General features: G+C 38.6%; 2 protein-coding genes across 2 annotated transcripts in view; one reads left to right on the top strand and one right to left on the bottom strand.

Annotated features, from left to right (window-relative positions):
* ACAD11 (acyl-CoA dehydrogenase family member 11) overlaps positions 1 to 13,249 on the bottom strand; it is a 29,380-nt gene extending 16,131 nt beyond the window's left edge. The window contains 15 exon segments of the mRNA XM_071429521.1: positions 1,284 to 1,382; positions 2,514 to 2,621; positions 2,739 to 2,877; positions 3,261 to 3,338; positions 5,017 to 5,140; positions 5,282 to 5,388; positions 5,826 to 5,947; positions 6,520 to 6,667; positions 8,366 to 8,530; positions 8,958 to 9,119; positions 10,477 to 10,602; positions 10,828 to 10,927; positions 12,730 to 12,886; positions 12,889 to 13,063; positions 13,066 to 13,249. Coding sequence (XP_071285622.1) covers positions 1,284 to 1,382; positions 2,514 to 2,621; positions 2,739 to 2,877; positions 3,261 to 3,338; positions 5,017 to 5,140; positions 5,282 to 5,388; positions 5,826 to 5,947; positions 6,520 to 6,667; positions 8,366 to 8,530; positions 8,958 to 9,119; positions 10,477 to 10,602; positions 10,828 to 10,927; positions 12,730 to 12,886; positions 12,889 to 13,063; positions 13,066 to 13,248 — 1,993 coding nt within the window. The 5' untranslated portion in view covers position 13,249.
* Positions 13,250 to 13,255: 6 nt separating this feature from the next.
* Positions 13,256 to 20,331, top strand: UBA5 (ubiquitin like modifier activating enzyme 5). The gene is made up of 12 exons (XM_071429913.1): positions 13,256 to 13,290; positions 14,285 to 14,330; positions 14,424 to 14,513; positions 15,228 to 15,337; positions 15,749 to 15,835; positions 16,399 to 16,483; positions 17,302 to 17,406; positions 17,576 to 17,703; positions 18,102 to 18,237; positions 18,721 to 18,796; positions 19,563 to 19,669; positions 20,248 to 20,331. The coding sequence occupies exons 1-12, from the start codon at positions 13,256 to 13,258 to the stop codon at positions 20,329 to 20,331; spliced, it is 1,089 nt and encodes a 362-aa protein (XP_071286014.1).
* The last annotated feature ends 1,757 nt before the right edge of the window (positions 20,332 to 22,088 follow it).

A 22,088-nucleotide genomic window follows, 5' to 3' on the forward strand; every position in this document is an offset into this window, starting at 1 on the left:
ACTTCTTCCATGAAGTAACTGACTCCTTGCATGTGTGATTTATGGCTTGTCTTCACAATACAGAGTGACATTCTGACCAGGCTGCCAGGCTTCTAGAATTCCCACACATCCAAGGTTTTAATGTCCCAAAAGTCAAAAAACCCCAACCAAAACCAAAACCAACAACAACAAAAAAATACCTTCGCAGCCAGGCAGAAAGAGAGACTAATACAGAGCCTAATGAACACATTTCTCAAACTTCTTGGGATTGCAGTGCCTTTTATGCATCTGTCTTTATGCAAATCTGACTGCACTCTTTGTATTTATTAAAAATAAGACAAATCAAAGAATGTCTTATGTTTACTCTCCTTTTTATAATTCACATAATAGTATTTTGTGTGTGTGACCCCCTAAAACTTTCTTGTTTTATGAATATTATTTTGTGTGTGTGTGATCCCCTAAAACTTTCTCAATTACTTCCTCAGGGACTGCAATGCATAGCTGGGAGACACTGACCCAGAGCAAAGGCTAAAAAGCCAGCAGTTAAGCAACACTCTTAGGTCAGGAGACAAGATTCCATGCCTCTTTTTGCTGCCAGTTTTACAGGAGTAGAACAGAGAGAGATATCTATCTTCTGGCGACTCCAAGTATTGCACAAGCATGTATCAGCAGCTAGCTGTCATAATAGTGTGCATAAATGAAACATTCAAGTTTAACAACTCATTTATTTACTTGGAATCCAAACTCCCAGGGAATGATGACTCTCAAGTCACTATCACAGGTTTTGGCAAAAAAAGTAACAGTACTAAAATATCAGGCACAGTTGCCACTTACAGTACAATGCATTGATTTTACTGGTAATTATTACATAAGGAAATATCCTTTAGTAGTCTGTCCAACAGCATCACAGGCTACTTTAAAAGCAGCTACGTTTTACTGTAGCTACATGGTACTCTCAAGCCTCTCACAAAAGCTGCCAAAGACAGCTTCATGAAAACAAAGCCATAAATGTGTAATTTGACTGATAGAAAGAGGTAATGTTTAAAGAAAATAGCAGCATTCATTCTGTAACCAAAATTCAGAGGTTCCAAAAAGGGCCCAAATCCCCAAACTGGACTTGAATCTTGGACTTTGGTTCATAGAACAAAAGCTCAATTCATCTCCTTCTGCTGCTTTACATTCTATTGCCTTTACTCAAGAGAAGACAAATTTTCATCTCAGAAATGGAGCACAAAAACTTTTGTTTTAATATGTCTTGGAAAAAATTCTACCTTAGCCATTCTTATTTAGGTTTCCACACTTACCACTGCTCCACCACTTCTTGCCATTGATCACGTAGCTGTCCCCGTCTCGCTCAATAGTGCACTGCATATTGGTGGCATCACTTGAAGCCACATCAGGTTCTGTGTCAAAGGAAGAAAACAAACCACCAGATTAAATATAAAGGTAATACAACCTTCACAAATATAGGGCTCTGGATACACTATTAAAAGTTTTGCCCCCAGTTGAAAAACTCTTTGAAGACCCTCACTGCTGGTGGTCAAAAGAATTCCTGTTTTCCAACAATCTGTTATTCACGGCCAGTTTAAATGTACTTGTTCTTGGGCTTGGACCACCCTTTGCAATCAGCCTTCTTCCTTTTCTTCTCTTTTAAAATCCTTTATCCTTCCATTGTACTTACAGGTAACAGTCATATTTCTCCCCAGCCTGTTTTCTCCTCCTGGTTTCTTCCCAAGCGAAAATAGAGATTGAAAATAATTTTGTGGTTGCTTATGAATACACTACATGAAGTTGTCAACAAAATGTCATCAATGATTTTTTGGAACAGGAAATATTCTCTCTCCTTTCACTGTTACATCTTTTTACAGGCAATCTACTTTAAAACTAAAGTATCTATCTCCTCTTGGGAAACAGTGAAACAGAATTTGGAAAGTAAGTGTTTGCAAGGCTGAGTTCTCTTGACTCCATCTGACACAGGAGGATCAAGATTTTGACATCACATGTTCCAAAAGCTACCTTCCAGAGATGCTGAATGCCACAAGCCTTCAGGAGCAAAACTAAATACAATGCTGAGCTATGGACATAAAGCAAGTTATTTCTGGGTTATATCCTAAAAAAAAATCTATGAGACTGCAAAACCATACAACTTTAATCACAATAATCATACTTGGACTCAATTGTGCATGTCTAGAGAACTCCACAGCACACTACAAGGAAGGGTAAGCTCTATTGTAAACCTGTTTGGTACTATAAATTTTATTTTACTAGTACAAAAAGGAAGCTAAAAATACATAGAAAGCAAATACTAATTATTGTAACCATGAAAATTGGCAGCTACCATGGAAGGCACCAAGGCTGCTCCAGTTTGCATTCACACCTCATAGATGATTTTATATTCAAGCACATTCACTGATACTGAATTAGTACAGAAATGTCCACTGTAACATGCAACTTGCAGTTTTCTACTTTTCCCTGCATACACCATGTGAAGTTTCAACCAATTGGCTCCAACTTTCTTCTAGAGAAAAACTCACCTGTCATGCAGAAGCAAGAACTAATCTTCCCTTCTAGGAGAGGCTCTAGCCACTCTTTCTTTTGCTCTTCAGTGCCATACATGTGGAGGACCTCCATGTTTCCTGTGTCTGTAAGAAATCAGCAGTCATGATTACTGCTTGAGACACACAGCCTGTAAGGTGTGAGACACCCAAGTTTTTAATGCTCCAGTGCCATAGTTTTGGGATTAAACCAGGGCTGCTAACCTGGTGCATGACAGTTGAAAACCTCAGGAGCAATAAGGCATCTCCCTGTCTCCTCAGCTATTAGGGCATAGTCAAGCTGGCTGAGACCACTGACATCTGGGAGGAAAAGGTTCCACAGACCTTCTGCTTTGGCCAATTCCTGTCACAAGAATCAACAGAAAAAACATCAGCAATAAGTGATAAAAAAAAAAATTAATTCTGGTTTGCAACACATTTTCTTTGCTCCTGCCTACCCTACTGTCCAATAAACCTGATGGTTTTTGCAATAGCTATTCTGAAATTGTAGGTTCAGTCTTTGATTTAAAGTTCAGATGTACCCCTCTCAGACTTCATTTTGTTTTCCTTCTCTCTCATTTGTTTTCTCACTTTTTCCATACTTCCCTCTTCCTTTCTTTTCACTGTTCCCCACATTGTTTCTTTCCATGTAAAGTAACTTCTCTGTCAGGATATATCAATCACTCTTATCCTCTGTGTCTGTGCTCTTTTACTGCTAGAGTGTTAAAAATATTTGTTATCCCATACCTTCAGTTTCTCCAGCAGTGGTGGTTTCTTCCATTTGTCCTCAGCATTTCTATGTTCAGTATAATATTTTACTATTTCCTTAGAGAAACAAAATAAAAGATACTGTTTAAATTAAGAACACATGTAACACACAAATAATAATACATCTCTTCCAGATCTATGACCCAAGGAACCAAGTAAAAAATATTCAACACAGGTTTACATTATATAGTTGGCTGCATTATAAAATTAAATATAACATTGAAAGTTCAACTGCAATCTATTCATTCTGCAAGACTTTAAATATCAGATGATCCCAATCAGTACATTAACTACTATTTGGGATGGTTTAAAGTATGTGATGGAGATAGTATCCTAGGAGGTCAGTATTTTCTGGACATAAAAGTACCTATTGACAACAGTACGCACAAGAGGCACAAACCCAAAAGTAAAACAACAAATAAAAGCCTGATGTACTGACAGTTAAGATTCAGACACATAACCCAGCTAATCTTTTCTTAACTGTGAGGAAAAAAAAGCATTTTTTCTTCCTGTCAAAATAATTCCTTAACAGATAATGTAAGCAGTCATTCCAAGCACCAGTCATTAGTTTTAAGTGAACCTCTGAATTCAGTAATCTTAGTATTTTCACAAACATGTTTTAGTGAGGCACAGAACTTCAAACCTGGCCCAAACCTAGTTATAAAATGAATAAAAGTAGTGCCCGATTCTGAAAATGACACAATAAAGACAAATGGCCAAGTCAAATTCACAAGTCCTGATTCACAACACCCGTTACCAGAAATAACATCCAAGCACAACAAACTCATCTGAAAAACTTGCATGTTTTTTTGTGGTTCATTTGTTTTTTAAAGAAAATATTTTAATTATCACAAGGCTTTCTTGGACAATCCAAAACTACAATCCCAACTTAGTCACAGAGATACTTTTTAAGAAACTTTGCACATCAAGAGATTGTGCCCTCGACCCCTCCTTGTGATAAGTAGATGTATTCATTAAAGGTTTAGATTAAGATGTTTTCTGCATTTCTGCTTGACTTGGAAAAAAACATAATTCAAAAAGGCAAACCAACAAATTCTGCATCAAAAGCCATCTGTACTTCCACAAGGCTAAAAGCTGAACCAACTTCCTATGTGGAAATTCCTAACCTTCCTAGGGCGTGAAGTAAACTACTTCATCTAATTTTCCCTTCTACTAACTATGGACTTTGTGTATATTTCATTATCTGATTTCAAACTTTCATTGGTATTACATATATTCAGGAATGAGGCTATTCTGACACATTCTGCAATCCCATTTTCTGTCACAGCCTAAAAAGCAAGAAACAGAAAAATGCATCTTCATATGGTTCAAATCAGCAGTTTCTATTTTTAAATAGGTGTCTTCCGGTTCAGTATCTAAGAGTTCTAGGTTGCTGTTAATCTAACAAGTATTCTGGCAACTTCCTCTAAAAAGTAACTCTTTCTAAAAAGAGAAGGTTTTACACCTCAAAAGTTTAAAAAATAACTCTTTAATTAACAATGCACACAACATTTTAATGTTGTATTTTAATCCTGAAAAGAAATAATGCTGTCTATAATGATTTCTGATTATATTTTTTAATGCCATAATCATTACTGCATGAAAATCAGGCTGTTTTGGAAAAAAAACCAAAAAAACAAACCAGGAAGACATGACTTCTATACGTATTTTTACATTTTTATAGCATCTAGTCAGAAAATGTTCCTTTATAAACAGGTTGATGAAAAGCTCTTACCTTCTCAGCTGGATAAATGTGCTGCTTCATGAACTGCTTAACCTTCAGCAAAATTTCTTGGCCTTTCCTGCTTTGATGGAAGAGCTCTCCAGAAATGCTGTGCTGTGTGCTGCTGAAGGATGACCTAAGGAAGAACATTCAATGCAGTAACAAGACCAGATTTTCCCTCATAATAACATAAGCTGCCTTAGACAGGCATTTAAATAAATGAAGATGTTGGAAAAGCTTTGCCTTGCCTTTAACCAGTAATCTAGACCACTCTTACCTTTTTGAGAGCTCTAATCCTCTTTCTGCCAAAGGCTCCACAAGCTTTGCAAATTCATGACTATTCTCTGCAGAAGCATTTCCAATAAGATACCTGGCATATACACCCTAAAACCAAAAGAAAACCATTTATGTTATAATTATGCACTTAAAATTGTTTCTTTAACACACTGGTGATTTCTCCAAATATAAAAGTAACACTTTAATGCACATGATCTTAAAAGGAAAAAAACTTACTGGGATATGCTAATATTGGTTTTGGTACATATAATGGATATAATGAAGATGCTTGCTGCACAAGAGTTAAAATCATATCCCAGGTAAACCAAACAAAAGGCAAATCACAAAAAGTAGTAGTGGAAAAGTAAAACACAAAAAAAGTAAAGACAAATGTCTGCACATGATATGGCAAACAAGCCCAGCCTGTCCCTCAAGCCAACTGACAACAGCATAGACATACAACTATTATTGTATTATCCATGACTAAATGAACTATCCACAAACACACAAGGTATGTGGCATTTCAGCAAATGTGAGGGTATTACCTGGGCTATCCCTGCCATTTTAAAATAGGACAAGGCAAGAAAAAAGTTCAAGTTGGGTAAAGCAGTGGAAATACGCCGGCAGCGGCAATAAATGGAAACCAGTTCTTCAAAGGAAGGAGTTTCTACAAAAATAAAAAAACACAACAGTTTTTTTTTAGAATACTCAACATTTTCTATGATTTTTCCCCACTTTATTCTTCAAACATTTGTGCAGTTTTTAAACTTTATGAGGTATTTCTTTTACATAGTAAATATATGATTTATCATTTCTCATGACAGAACTGTGATATGGAGAGACCAAAGGAAGTAGGAATTGCCAGAATTTCAGATAACCATAACAATTCCTGCTGCCCTTTGTCTCCACTCCAGTCAGGCAAATAATTTGACCTGGGGGAAAAAAGGCTTTTTAAAAAAAAAAATTATATATTTACATTTATTTTTTCTTCCATTATCTGTTAGAAAGGTTCAAAATAAGGTTTTACAGAAGTAGCATGTTGTAGCTAAGACAAAGCTTGATAGAACAAAAGTATCTAAAGCCTCACTATCAGCATGTTTGCTACAACAAAAAAAAATTATGGAAAAGTTCTTTACAAATGCCAAACTATATGCTTGTGCATTTACCATTTAATTCCTACAACATTTCAAACAGAAACCAGGCCTAGGATTTGTTTCAAGAAAAATATTAGTTTCATACCTATGGTGTCTTTGAAACCCAAGATAGAGCCTTGACCTAAGTTCTTAATAGATGTAGGCCAAAAGTAGAATTGAGTGGCATATGCTAAATCTGCTAAAGGATGACCAGTAGTTGAAAGTTCCCAGTCCAGCACTGCCAAAACACGAGCCTTAAATAAAAATAAAAACCTCAAGTGAGTGCTAGAAGACATGTTATCTCCATCCACAAATGCACAACCCACTCAATATCCAAGGGTTTTATTTGGTTACTGTATGTTTAAAATTAAAAACACACACTCTAGCTGTCAACAGCAAAGAGTTCCTTTTGGCACTATCTAAAGATCTGCAGAAAATTAACATTCATATAGGGACAGAAAGCCAGGCATTTTTCCAAAGAAAATCTCATTTAAATCTACATTTTTGGGTAGTGTTCTTTCTGTCAGAGACCTCCAAACTCTTCTAGTATAAAACATGATTGTGTTACAATATCCTAAAGAACAGCAGTACTGACAGTTGTTGTATTTCTTCCCCAGTCCTGTTCCACACTCCTTTAGCACAGAAATTCACACAGACCATGCACCAGAAAATCTAATTTATCACAACATTGTCCATAGATTAACACTTCTGTGGGAAACTGAATTTCTTACACAGGAAGTCAATCACTGCTCAGAGTGAGTCTCTGCTGCAAGCATCCTTGCAAGGGTGTCATCAGTTGGGTGGTCTGAGACTCCCCACACTGTCATTCTGAAAAGTTCCTATAATCCAGATGTTCCTGTCCTACTCATGATCCATGGCTACTTGAAATATGTGCAAAAGTCTTTCCTACATGGCCAGTCCTGCATATTCAGGAACAATTTCTACAGATGACTTAAAATGATCTATGTACAACTTGGTCAATTCCTTCAGTTCCTTCAGAAAGAGCTGGGAGAGTCCCCAAGACAGTCAAATTCACTGATCAGGGAATCAATCAGCACATTTAAGCCTATAAATGTCTGTCATGTCTTTCAACTAATCTATGCACAAAATCTCTAGGAAACTCTGGGATCTGTTTCTTTGTCATGAAGCATGAATTGCAGTCATGGTCACAAGTTCCAGGCATGTCCTCTGGTCACAACTCAGCAGGTAGCACAGAAAAAGTAATGAAAATGAAACTGTGTTGATATAGGCAGCACATATTTATTTCCATAAACTAGAAGCAAACAAAAAAAATTATCTTTTTTTCCCCCTAAAGATGAATGGGGAAATTTCAGGGTCTCTGTGATCTACATGTGCTCCATAACTAAACAGCTTTTGCAAATTTTCCTTTGCTTCACTAGTGTCATGTATCCTCCATTCAGCTCCTGCTCCAAAAGCCCTTGTTAACTGAAGCCATAAAACAGACATCAGTGGGCTTTGGATCAGATGCTTATGTAGCTCAATGAAGTGAGCCTTCAGCTGCACTGAATCCAATAGGATCTATGCATAAAAAATGCTTTGTTCCTGAACTTTGAAGCAGGGATTAAAACAAATGAATAGAGTATCTCTCAAGAACAGGTTGGATGGGGTCCTGAGCAACCTGGTCTAGTAAAAGGTGTCCCTGCCCATGGCCAAGGGGTTGGAAATAGAGGATCTTTAAGGTCTCTTCCACTCCAAACCATTCAATGATTCTGTGATTCCATTGATTCTATATAGCTCCTGCAATGAAAGGACTGTATTAGGTACCTAAACATCTTACACAGAGTATAGAGAAGAGTTCAATTTTCTACTGTTTCTTTCAAAGGTGTTTCATGCTCCAAAAAAAATCCACATATAAGTGTCCTATTACATGATAGGTGTACAAACAAATGGAGGGCCAAAACCTACTAAATGTACAAATACATTTCAAATACCTCTGTTGGGTGGAAGATGATGTTATCTATCCTGAAGTCCCCATGAATCAGTGTTTCTTCATTATCATCAGGTGGCAAGTTGTTTGCTAACCACTCAGCCAGCTTGTTCATGGCAGGAATATCTGTATGAGCAGCTGCATCATACTGTTTTTTCCAAGTTGATACCTTAAAAATACAAACACCCCAACAGATTTTTCAGTTGATTCACAAGTTTTTGAAGACTACAAAATTTTGAAACATGCTTCTGGGCTTTGGCTATCACCACGTTTCTTGAAAATTCAGTAAAACCCAGTACTTCTGCATTTGCAAATGTGAACTAAGATATCAACAGATGAAATGAAGACTACATCTACTTTAATCCTATTTACATAGCCCAAATCTAGTGTTATTCCAAAAGCAAATCTGTTATCTTTCCCTAAGTACAGCATTACAGAATCAATCTGAACGTAGTAGTGGCTTCAGATTGTGTACAATTCATTGAACTAAGTGAAGTTTTAATACCTAAAATACAATCATTAATAATTAACAATTTAGCTTGCAAATCAAATAAACATTCAAAGACCAGACAAAACAAAAGAATGTTGAGTTGTACCTGTCTTTTGCAGTACCCTGGTCCTCTACCATATCCTTGGAGACCCAATGACTGCAAATCCAAGGAGTGCAACAGGGCCAGAGTTTCTATCATTGCAAGATACAGAGCAGAACGCTCTGCTGGGCCCACCTCAGGCAGGGAGATGTCTCGGAAAATGCGACCCTAGAAATACCATAAATCAGGTATTTGGTGGGACATACACATCAGATGAAAAGAAGTAAAGCTGTACATTCTGCAACGAAAACCAAATGCAGTGAACCAACACTCCCCATGCAACCAAAAATTCCTTCCTCATTAATTTTACTCCTCACCCAGGGCCAATGAAGGGATTCATGGTAAACCTAGGTCATTAGTATATAGTGTATCTGTAGATGAAATTCTGAATTAGAGCACTCAATCCAGGTATCCTAAAGCTTGAAAGTATCAGGAAAAACAATGTTACTGTATTGTCTCTAAAAAGCTAAGCTGCAGAAAAAATACCAATGAAGACCCTAAGGGAAAGGAGTGGCAGGCAGGGTAATGGGTGGGTTATGGGTACAAAGACGCAAATAATCCAAAGAAATTCACTTGTTTTTCTCCTTAAGAGCAGTAGAATACATTTAGAAGATGGGTTTGTTGTTCCATTTTTACAATTGTTAAAAACAGAGCAGTGCTGACCATCATAGAATAGACAGACCATACATTTACATACTTAGAAATGTAACAAGGTTTCTTTTTAAGGTATCACTTTGTTCTAATCAAAACCAGTTAAATCCTCCAACTTTGATGTAAGAAGTCTCTTTCAAATTTTTCACAACCCTTACATTCTATAGGATGTATATACATTCTGTAGGAAGGTTAACCTAATCTTCAGAAATTGGCCCACAAACTTACATTTCTAATTTCCTAGTGAACCTAATGACAGAATAGAATGCAATGAAAAGGAAAAGGCCTGAATTCAACTCCTCCTCCCAGGGGATAAAAAAAAAAAAAAAAAGACACGATACAACAGACGAAAATCTAAAAAAAGTGTATCAATTCAGCAGCACCCCCAGAGTGGTGGACCACAGACAGAGAGAGAGAGAGATATGCTGTGGTCTTTCGGAAACTAGTGTTTGAACTAGAATCCTGCTTTGTTTTCAAGAAAAGGTGATTGTATGTCAGCTCCTATCTTCAATACTAAAAAGCCTCCAGGATGTCCAAAGATTCATTTTACAGACTGAATTTTTTCCCTCTGACTTGTGTATGCTTTTCACAGAAGCAATATTGCCTCATTTCAAGATATCTTTCCAAGAGCTCAAACAAGAACAAGAGGTTAAATATTGAGCTAAAAAAATTCAACAAAGTGTGAAATAAGCCCTGGAGAAGCTGAAGTCTGTGAGAATCGCTGACAGCTAACATTTCTTCAAAACATCAGAAGATTATTTATTCTCATATCACAAAACTGTGCTGAGCAAGGCTCTAACAGAAAGGTTATAGACAACTTAAAAGCAGCTTGTAGTAGGGAGAAGGAAAGAATCTTTCACACAAGAGGACCAACCTGCACATGCTGCATTACATAAAACTCTGTTCCAATGATAGAAACGTCACTGCAATACAAAAGGGGCTCAGGCACTGGAAAGCCAGCTGAAAATAAGGCTTTCTGCACACGGTATTCTCTATCCACCTGAGGAAGACACAGAAATTTAGGTTCAATTAAAACCTCTCAAACATAAATGAGCACAGTGAATCCTCTTGAATGCTTAATTATATGTAGAGCACAGAATGTGGGAAATAATCCAGCAACTCACTGCATTTCTGGACACATTCATCAGTGTGCTGGACCACCATGTATAGACCCTGGTCACATGCAAAACAAAGTGTTTGGAGCTCAGTGAAGAATGTTACTTACCTTGTGTGCTCCAGGTAAAAGGGGACCATGGGGCTTCTTCCTGAGCACAAAAGCCTGCCCACCCTTCTGAAGGTAAAAGGTTGGGTTTGACTGGCCTGAGCTGCAGAGAGAAAGATTATAATTACTCAAAAATTCAAGTACTTACAAATTTGTAAACTTCTAACAGAAATGATACTTGCAAATGCATTGTGGCTTGATCTGAACAAAATGGCAGGATGGAGAAAAGCATCTTCTCCAGAGCTGTTTTGTGTTGTGTTTTTTTTTTTCCAAATCTGGACTGGAACAGGTTGCCCAGAGAAGTTGTGGATGCCCCATCTCTGAAAGTGTTCAAGCCCAGGCTGGATGGGGCTCTGAACAACCTGGTCTAGAGGAAGGTGTCACTGCCCAAGGCAAGGGAATTGGAACCAAATGATCTTTAACGTCTCTTCCCGCCCAAACCACTCTAAGATTCTACTCCATGATTAAATTACTGATGATTTTAGTACCAAGCCCCACTGTCTGCCAGCCTGATTATCACATCCAAAGATTATGCTTAAGGTACAGCCTATAGGAACTGTAAAATTTTAAAGAATGCGTGTTGAAGTCACAAAGAAAATTAGACATTTCAATCACCTGTAACAGAGAAGGACAACCCAGCTAAACCCTTCATAACACCTTGTCTATCACATTCTAATCAAACTCATTGATCCTTATTCTCCTCAAGGCTCATTGATCCTTATTTTCCTCAAGTGTTAATCTGCATGCTTTTCTCTCCTTATTCTTGTTCATTTTTAAGACGCATTCTGACCTAGACCAATAAACAATTAGACAACTATTGGAAAATAAAAATCAAATTAACTTTTGCTATCATTCTTCCCATTATGTTTCCATTCTCCCCAAAGCAGTTAGGGCACGGTTTGCAATAGTTTAAAAAGTTTGACTGACAATACTCTGCCTGGAACAAAACAAATTTAGGCCAGCTGAAGCCTTGAACTGTAATTACAAGACCAAGAAGTAAAAGCATAAACACTAACAAAATTTTAGCAGATTTTACTATTAGCTACTCTGCTAAAGCTCCTCCTAAAGTCTTCTCAGCTGAAGTATGTAGGAAGATTAGGGTGGATTGAATGAATTAATGTTTTATATTTACATCAGAAGACAATGAAAAGTGTTCACTGTTTCTTGGCGATAGCCGCAAATAAGTTAGTCAAGGTCATGCCTACAAAGGAATTAATCCTTATTTTTTAGAAAAACTTTACTTCTAATAGTTAGTTCACGACATGAAGTCGTGCAGCCACACCACTTATTTGCTGAATGCAAACGAACTCAGTGCTCTATGGAACAGAGGCCTTTTGGTGTAACACCTCCCTGGCACACTGCATGATGCTCCCCGGGCAGTAACGGGAATCCCAGCTCATCCTAACGCTGCTCTCGTGCATTTGCTTACCTGGTGACAGCTTAATGTTTTTACCATTGATTTCTTAAGTCATGTGTGTACTTGTGAACATTGCTATTCGCTGTGCAATTAAAGATGGAGCAGATCAATTGCGATTTATGTGTAGGCAATAAAACAATCGTGGGCGTACTCTGAGGACAGCGGGAAGCCGACGCAACACACAACCCGCCCACTGACGGAGTGTGACAAAGGCCACTATGGCCGCCACCGTGAACTTTAACTTCTCCAGCAGCTCAAGGGGTGAGCTGGGACATGCCCTTAATTGGACTAAGTCAGAATGCATCTTAAAAATCCATCGATGGCTGCTGCCCGCCATCCCGACGGCAAAGGGCTCTTCCTCTGACCACTTTCCCTGGCAGGAGGCACCGAGCGGCTCCTCTGCCCGCCCCTCCAGGGCGCTCCGGGGCAGGGGAGCGGCGGCCCCGCCACCAGGGTCAGTGCCCCGTCACCGATGTCACCTGCGTTACCTATACTGCCTGACAGCCAGCGCGCCCGCGGGCTGCCGAGGGAAGCAGGGCAAGCGGCTACTCAGGTACCGCTCCAGGCTGCCCAGGTCGAAGCGGTGCTGCGGCCGCACCTCGCTAGTGCCCGGCTCCGCCGCCATCTTCGGAGGCCGCGCCGGAGCCCGCCCGGCCGGGTCACCCGGAGGCGCCTCGGAAAGCGCTTCGCAGCCCCCCTGGCTGTCGGGCCAGGCGGCTTCTCCCGGAACACGACTTTTTCGGGAGGCAGGTACTGCCCCGGCGGACACCGCCCCTCAGCCCCCGCCCGCTGCCGGCCGTGAGGAGGCGGCGCCGGGAACGGTCGGCCCCGGGAAGAGCTGGCCCCGCTCCGCCCCGGCGCTTCCCGGAAGCTCCCGGGGCCGGGCACAGACGTGTCGCTGCCATGGCGGATCCCGGGCGGCTGGAGCAGCTGGAGCGGCGTGTGCGGGAGCTGGAGGAGGAGCTGGCCCGGGAGAAGCGCGGGCGGGCGGCGGCGCGGGCCCGCATCGACACCATGAGCGCCGAGGTGACCGACTCGAACCCCTACAGGTGCGCTGAGGGGCTCTGAGGGCTGCGGGGCTCTGTCGGGGCGCGGAGGATGGGCAAGGGGGAGGCCGTGGGTTGAACGGTGGGTCTGGGGGAGCGGGAGAGGCTCGGACGGGTGGGAATCTCAGGGATGGGGCCAGGTGTGCTCAGGAGGGTGTCGGGCAGTGCAGGAGGCAGGTGCTCCGGGAGGGATGCTCTCGGGTTTCCCATCTGGCAGGGCGGGATGTCAGGGTTACTTTGTATTTTCATGCTTTACAGTACAGTACGGGCGGGGAGGGAGAAAATCTGAAAACCTTGTTTTTCAGCTAGGTTGCTAGTAAATGTGTTGGTAAAAAAAAAGGTGTTGGTATTATATGAGGTCTTATTCTCATTCTTCCAAATTGCCTATTTTAGAACTTGGTTTATAGAATTCTTGAGCTTTAGAGACCCTTTCCCTTCTAGAAATCTGATGATTTTTTTGGTTATTGCTTTGTTGGTTTGTTTTTGTTTTTGTTTTTTTCCTTAATACATGAAAAATGCCATAAAGGGATAAAAATGTTACTTTAAAACCCTTTCAGTTATCCTCAAAACCTGATAGTCCCTGGTTTTTTTAATGTTGTGTTAATCTAATAAAATCTATCAAGAAACAGTGGAAGTCTTCACTAGTTTGCTGCCATATGGTTCATTACAAAAAAAAAAAGTGTCACCTTTCAGTCTGGGATTATCAGGGATTCATTTACCAAAATATCTGTGTCCTCCTGATTTCATGATATTACCGGAGGAATAGGTGCATGAGTTTCTGTAGGGTTAGGACTCTGGGGCAAATAGGAAAGCATCTACTCTGTCACTCAGACTGTACCTAGCTGGCAATCACAACTGCAGTGGGAACAGCAGGCTTGTGTGTATTGCTTGGTGAGGTTATTTCTAAAGCAAAAGTGATTTTAAGTACCTGAAAAGCAAAATTGTTAGAAACATAAAGAACATTTTCTGTGTTAACATTGCATTTTTTTCTTTGTAGTCGCTTGATGGCATTAAAAAGAATGGGGATTGTCAAAGACTATGAGGTAGGATTTATCTGTAATGAAACACTGTTTACATTTTTTTCCCTGGGAGGACCACTTTTGGCATACTGATGTGTACATTATTCCTTCCTACAGAAAATCCGTACCTTCACAGTTGCAGTAGTAGGTGTGGGGGGCGTTGGCAGCGTGACTGCTGAAATGCTGACAAGGTGTGGCATTGGTAAGGTAATGAGAGTTTTATTTATTCTTGTTTATCTTTATAGTAGATGGACCAGTCCTCTTTGTAAAGAATTTGATTTGATTTTACCCAAATAGAAAAATGTTGTGAAGAAAGTACTCAAGAACAGCAGTTGTGTAAACATCACACGTGACAAGTCTGCATTTTATTATGCTGGTAAAATTTATTTATTTAGGGCTTGATCCTGTATCACATGGATGATTCTTGTTTGGATGTTTGTCCTCTCCATATTCTTATATGAACCCATCTCTCTAATCCTCATGCTGGAAAAGGATTATTGCCAAAGGAAAACAAAATAAAGAAAGAGGAGGGGGTATTTCACGTAAAGTCTTATAAGAACCAAGTTTATATCATGCAACTGAAATGTAGTAGATGACAAACAGAAATCTTTATCACAAACATTAGTTTGTCATGTGGCAGCAAGTAATATAGGTGATAATAGAGGTGTTACTGTTCATATAGGTTAATCTGTTGAATATTCTTAGTTTTAATGACTTAACAGATTGGGTCAGTATTTCACGTCCTTATGATGTTTGTACCTCTTGTATGTGAACTGAATGGGCCTCTGAGGGAGGGAGTTTGGTTGGGGGAGTTTTCTATGGCTTTGGTTTTAGATTTAGTTCTGTTGTTCAAAATTGCCATAGTGCTCTGTTTGCAGAGTCTCTGGAGATTCACACATGTTAAAACAATCTTTGTTGTAGCTGCTTCTGTTTGATTATGACAAAGTGGAACTGGCAAACATGAACAGACTCTTCTTCCAACCTCATCAAGCTGGATTAAGTAAAGTGCAAGCAGCAGAACATACTTTGAGGTATAACTTGGAGAAATGGGTATCAAAATCTATTGAGCCAGGATGCTGCTCTATAAAATCAGTGTTTCACTCTTAATCATTTTCAAAGAAGCATGATCTAATTTGGGAATTTGAGCATAAAATATTTGTGGGGATGATTGATACTTCAAAGACATTTTTGTACTGGCCAAAACCTTAATGTGAGTCTGCTTTTTGGTTAAAGCCAGTTTTGCTCAGAAGTTTGGTATAAACGATGCCACTTCCATATGTTGTGGTTTTTTTCTTATCTAATGTGAATTATTGACAAATGTGGGTGAATTCTAGAGTTCAGAGTGGAAACTTAAGATTGTAGCAAGACTTGTGAAGTTAGGGAGAAGAATGCAAATTATCACTGTATTCTTTACCACTGACTCTTATTATTTCCTCCATAAGGGATATTAATCCTGATGTTCAGTTTGAAGTACATAACTACAACATCACAACACTGGACAACTTTGAGCACTTCATGGATAGAATAAGGTAAAATTCCCCAACTTTAGCATATTTCTAAGTTCTGCTGATGTGTGGTTCTACACAGCCTCCTGTTTTTCTTGTTGGGGCTCTTTTTCAATTTAAAACTTCTAATTGAAAACCTCTGGGAAATATATGTATAAGAAGACATTCCTGTCCAGATGTGTTATGGAAAATAGATCAGATCATATCTTGAGTGCTCTGTAGTAGTTTTCAGGTATGATTTATAAAATGAAGAAGAAAGTAGTTACTAGTGGATCTCCTAGAGATCTGCAATAACTTACACTGTTTGCAGTTCTGTTGTACAAAGATACAATTCTCCAGTACTTCATACTGTGAGTGCATACTATATAAAACAGTCTAAAATGCCCATATATTTAAATCCCAGCCTCAGCATGGTGTTGCTTCTACTGCAGATCTAAGATGCTGGTTGTGTCCTGTACTGCATTTGCACAAGCTTTGTTAGAAATTCACTTTTCTTGGGCTTCTGTACTCTATAGCAGCATGTTGGTTGCCGTGTTGGTGTTTTGTTCTGCTGGCAATTTCATGTGTATTTCTGATGCTCGTTGCAGTAATGGTGCACTGGAGGAAGGGAAGCCTGTGGATCTGGTTCTGAGCTGCGTGGACAACTTTGAAGCTCGCATGGCAATTAACACTGTAAGGCCACCAAAGGCACGAGCTTGTGGCAGGCTGTTTTCTCCTAGAAATATGTTAGGAGTTGTGGAACTATAGAAAAGACATGAACTTAAAAACAATCTCCTAAGAAATGTCCCCCTTGGCTTGAAGAATCTGAGCTTTTACCCAGTTCTTATTAACCCATTTTATGTGTATAAATATCACTAAGACTTTGAAGTTGCTATCAGCTAATGGTTAGTAAAAGACTGAAGTATCATAAACTCTATCTTTTCTAATTACTCTGTTTATATAACAGTATTTTCAAAGGCTGGTATGTTAAATCTTACAAACTTAAAAAGATTTTCTATAGCTAATTGTATACCTCATGTGACTTTTTGTATACTAAAAATGCTGTTTATTTAATCAAACTCTTTTTCTTTATAGTAGTAGCCAATGTAAGGTATATGCCAAATGTATGTTTTCTGTTACCCTTCAGCTGACTTAATCCATAAATTGCAGGCAGGGAAGGCACACAGATACACTGTACCCAAGCCTATAAAATAATTTGTGGAATTATATTCTGTACTGTGCTGTAACTAGGTCTCTAATGTCTGTATTGTTAGAACATCTCAGATCCTCAGGAAAGCACAAAGGGCTAGCTTCATGAAGGCACTTTTATTTATCAAAGGACAAATCAAGCAGCAAATTAATTTCTATCTCTTGATGTACTTTTTTCTGACTGTAGCCTTTTTGCCTAAAATCAGAGAGATGAATGTGTTTCATCACTCCCAATTGTTCGAGTTCCTATTCTTTTCATTAAACTTCTGCAGTGCTGATATTTGTGTTTCTGTGTTTATAAGGCCTGCAATGAACTTGGACAAATCTGGATGGAGTCTGGAGTGAGTGAAAATGCAGTGTCAGGACACATCCAGCTGATCATCCCTGGTGAATCCGCTTGTTTTGCGGTACGTGGTGCTCTGCTGAATTGCTCTCTTGCCTTTTAGAGTGGGACTGGGAATGTGAAGATTAGCTGGCCTTGTGAGAGAGATCCTGGCACAGCTGATGCAGTACCTTAAATTTCTGTGTGATTTCTTGAGTGCTTTTTTACAGCTTACTTTCTCTATTGCCCTTCAGTGTGCTCCTCCACTGGTAGTAGCTGCAAATATTGATGAGAAGACATTGAAACGAGAAGGAGTTTGTGCAGCCAGTCTTCCTACTACCATGGGTGTTGTGGCAGGAATGCTTGTGCAAAATGTTCTCAAGTAAGTGACTGAATTGTTGCTATTTGATGTGTACAGTAAAATATTTAAATATTTAATCATGCTCTGATTTGACATCATTACGTTATACATAAAAAAATGCTACAGTGCTGACTTGTCTTTGGAATTTTGTATATGGACAAAGAATTAATTACTTCTCTTGCCTGTAGCTGAGTTATTCTCACACACCATGAGAAGATGGGATTCTGTATTGATCCAGTTATTCTGTTGCCAGCTGACTACAGCATAACTGGATTTAAGGCAATTACAGTAACTCACATTACAACTCCATGAGTCTGAAGTGTATTCTAAAAGTTCTTTGAGGAAGAATTATTCCCTAATCAACTGAAGTTTTAGGTTTGTACCTCTATTACAAGCTCCTTCTCTCTCTGTGTTTCTAGATACCTGTTAAATTTTGGTACTGTGAGTTATTATCTTGGTTACAATGCGATGCAGGATTTCTTCCCAACTATGTCTATGAAGCCAAACCCCCAGTGTAGTGACCACAATTGCAGAAAACAGCAAGAAAATTATAAGGTAAAAATTATTTGAGTTTGTGGATCATTTTTTTTTTCTTTCCCTTTTCTTAGAGAACAAAGCAAGTTGCAATTCTGTAGTAAAAGAAAATGTTCATATCTACTCCAGTTGGCAGCACTCATCTTCAGATGGTTGCACGTTTCTAAATATACAGTACTTACAGTTACCTTAAAGTAAAGGGTAGGAAGAAAGGTTGAACAATTATCAACAACAATTTTCTTCAAGGTAGAAGAAAATACTACTTAACTGAATGCAAACTTTTCTAGCAGTCATATGTTTCTGAGTGTTAATGGGTTTGGTGGTTTTTTTTGAACTTGCAAGTATTCTGCCTTTTTGCTCCTAAGCAGTCACCGTTTAGAACCTTTTTATCTTACATATTGGAAGAAATGTGACTATTTGGCTTGAACTTCTTTGCTGTTTTTGGAAATTGGACTGTTAAATTCTTGGTATTGAGGGGATTGTTTTTCTGTGTTTTCCCTCCAGAAAAAAGAAGCTGCAAGACCAAAAGAAGAAGTAATTGAAAAGGAAGAAGAAATAGTACATGAAGACAATGACTGGGGTAAGTCATCACATGGAGACTAAATGATTTTCCCAACACTGAGATTCATTTAGGGTGAACACAGTTTAGGGTACATAGAATTTTTTTAGTTCCTATATTTTATAACTTACACTGTGTAATCACTTTTGGCTTTTCCCAGGTTTTGAAAGTAATTTTACCACAACTCGATGGTATGCTTTTAGTGCAATGTGCAGGTTTTAGGCTCATAATACAACTGCTGCTTGAATAAAAAACTTTCTCAGAAAATGGTTTGAAGATGAGAGAGATATGAGAAGATATATTAACTGCATATTCCTTTTAAATATACTAAAGAGCAGTTGTCATTTCCATAACCACCGTGCTGAGGCATCCCATTTTTACTTTCCTCTGAGGATTTTAAATTAGAAAGAATTATCTTAAGGAATGGTAAATATGTTTTATGTAACTATTTTAAGACTGGAGATATATGTTCTGTTTATTACATGCTACAGAAAATAATCTTATCTTACACCCGGGATAAGTGCCTTGTGGTAAAGTTTAAATTGTAAGGACAAGGAAGAGATGCCATTCTGGTTCATAAGTTGCCTATATAGAATTATTTCATATATTCTAAAGGGAAAATATTTTCATTTGGTAATGGAATGAAGTTGTTGAAATCAAAGGTGTTTCTAGTTTAATTCTGTTTTTGGAAAGTAGCTGCATCTTTCTTCTTACTGTGATAACTTGGTGATTAAAGAACTTTTTCTTCTAACTTCTAATGGAGTTTTAGTTTCCTTTTAATGCAAAGGCATTGAATTAGTATCAGAAATTTCAGAAGATGAGCTGAAGGCTGCATCTGGCCCAGTACCTGAGCTTCCTGAGGGAATTAGTGTAGCATATACTATCCCAGACAAGGTAATGTACTTACTCTTTATGAATTTATGAAATACTCATTGTAGATTAAATTTATAATACCAGCCAGTTTGGTTACCCTTTAAACCTTGAACAGAATTCCATCTTGAACAATTCCAGTGAAATGTGACCTCAGTTCATTTGATTAATCCTTTTTGTGGTCCAGTTTTGTGTTCCTGGGACAGATACTTCTTTAAGTGTGGATGCTAGTGCAAATGTACTGCTGAGATGATAGGAATTAATGCATTTGGGGGCTGGAGGAAGGACAGCAAATGTCAATTTCTCAGTTGATATTTTGTTGACTAATTAATTTTTCCCATACGTATCTTGTAAAAGCTGTACTAGTCAAAGAGCAATGAGTATACCTGGGGAACATAGAATCTGAATGTACTGCAGTAAGAACATTCTAACTCCTAGTCAAAATCATTTACAATTGAATCTTATAATCACTTAGGCCTAATCTCGCTACTGAGTGCCTGCTTTTAGGAAAATGGTGAGGTATAATAGCAATAAACCTGATCTGTGGGGGGTTTTTTGTTTACTTTTTTTTGTTGACAACTTTTTCTTCCTGTTCTTAACAGGAAGAGAATTCAATAACTGGGGAGACAGTAGCAGAGTCTGAAGAAAGCTTAGAAGAACTCATGGCCAAAATGAGAAACATGTAGAAAAACAAATATTAAGTACAACTTTCACGAGTTTGGATGGACATTGGATTTTGAGAAGACCAGACTTCTTACTTTTTTCCTTTTTTTTACTTCCATTGAAGCTTACTTTTCTGATGAAACAGAACTGTTACAGGGGCAGGAAGGACACAGACTTAAATTGTTTATATTCTGTTTTCTCATCATGTCTTTATTAACATATAGATCCGTGCTACTGTTAAATTTTAGTTTCTTAGCATTGCTAATGTCCAGATATTTCAGTGGCAAATAAAAGTACCTGGATAAAATAAAAAAGCAGGCACAGGACATTATATACCCTATCATGTGATGAGAACAGCAGATAGAACAGGCCAAGGGAAAGATGAAATCTGCTGGAGTGGGCTGGGTGGGTGAAGGGCAGATGATAATGCCTCTCTCATGGTGCTGCTCCTGAGTTTCCAGGCACTTGTACTTGGTTGTCATTCAGTGGTCTAAAGTCTTGGCATGGATCATGCTGTGGCATCTTTTTCTGAGTAATGAGAACGTATAAGCCTTTTCATCTGCCTTAAATATCCTTGGGATGGAATTTTCTTTATCAGTGTCTTACTGCTGCTTGTCCTTAAACAGCTGCCTATGTTTTGTATGTGATATTATGAGTATACTGTAAGAAGGTGAAGTCTTCTGGTATTATTACATTAGTAGCATGCCACTATTTTGTCTGGCAGATGCTTTTCATGACAGAATTATGAGCAACATTGGAAAGAACTGGAGATTTTGCCTACCTTTTCAGAAGTCTAAATATTATATTTTTGTTGGTTACGAAAGTTGAGCTATAATTCTGATCACTTCCCATCACGTGGGCTATATTAAGGAATGTGAGTTTGAGTTTGCATAGAAAGCCTTCTAAAATTAGATGGCTCTAAATTTTTAGATTTGCAAATATTTTTATTGGAGTAGCTCACCTGTTGTATTTGTCTTATAAATGACATAAGTTTAAGTGCAGTCATACAACCCTTTAAATGGCCATGTGTTAAACTGACCTGTAAATATTTGCATCCTGGAGCACCAGTACCCTGCAGAACTGGAAGGATCAGTTTCAAATATTTTAACTACTGTGAGCATCTGATCCAGAACTTGGTCATTATTTCAGCCTTGGCAGTATAGTACAAATATTTCCAAAGTAGGCTCTTCAAAAAACTTCTCCACGACGTGATGCAGCCAACACAGAGCCAGCTAGTATTGGTAGTAGTAGTACCCCACTAAAATGAAAACAGACAGCAATACCATGGTGGTGCTTCTGTTTCTTAGGGCAGCTGAATGAATATCTGTTAGTTATACTAATAATTAGTTTAAAAAATGTTTCATTTCTAAGTAATGGTTACAAAATTCAAAATCAGTTTCCTTCACAGCTGACATCAAATTGCATTATACACAGAAAAATCACTTCTGAAACCAGTGAAGGAGATTTTGGGTGTGTTTTGAGTGTGGGGCATTATACTGCAAAATTGAAGTCGCTTTTTTTGGATTGAGTTCTGTTTTGGAGGAACCAGGTTTTAGAAATGAACTGCAAAGAAAGACAGGAAATAGAATAATGAGACCATTAAAAAGGTAGATACTTGAATCTATGTCACTATGTTAGCCTGATCCAGTGTCAATTTATGTGTTACTTACATTTCTCTGTGACTTTCACCTTTCTGTTGGGAACAATAGAAGTCAGGCACACAGCTGTGTGGATCTGGAGATCCTGAGGGAAATGGCTGATTCATTTCTACAACAGCTCA

Source organism: Agelaius tricolor, unplaced genomic scaffold, assembly GCF_023055355.1.
Source record: "Agelaius tricolor isolate 1412-34295 unplaced genomic scaffold, bAgeTri1.0.p SCAF_6, whole genome shotgun sequence".
Taxonomy (NCBI): Eukaryota; Metazoa; Chordata; class Aves; order Passeriformes; family Icteridae; genus Agelaius; species Agelaius tricolor.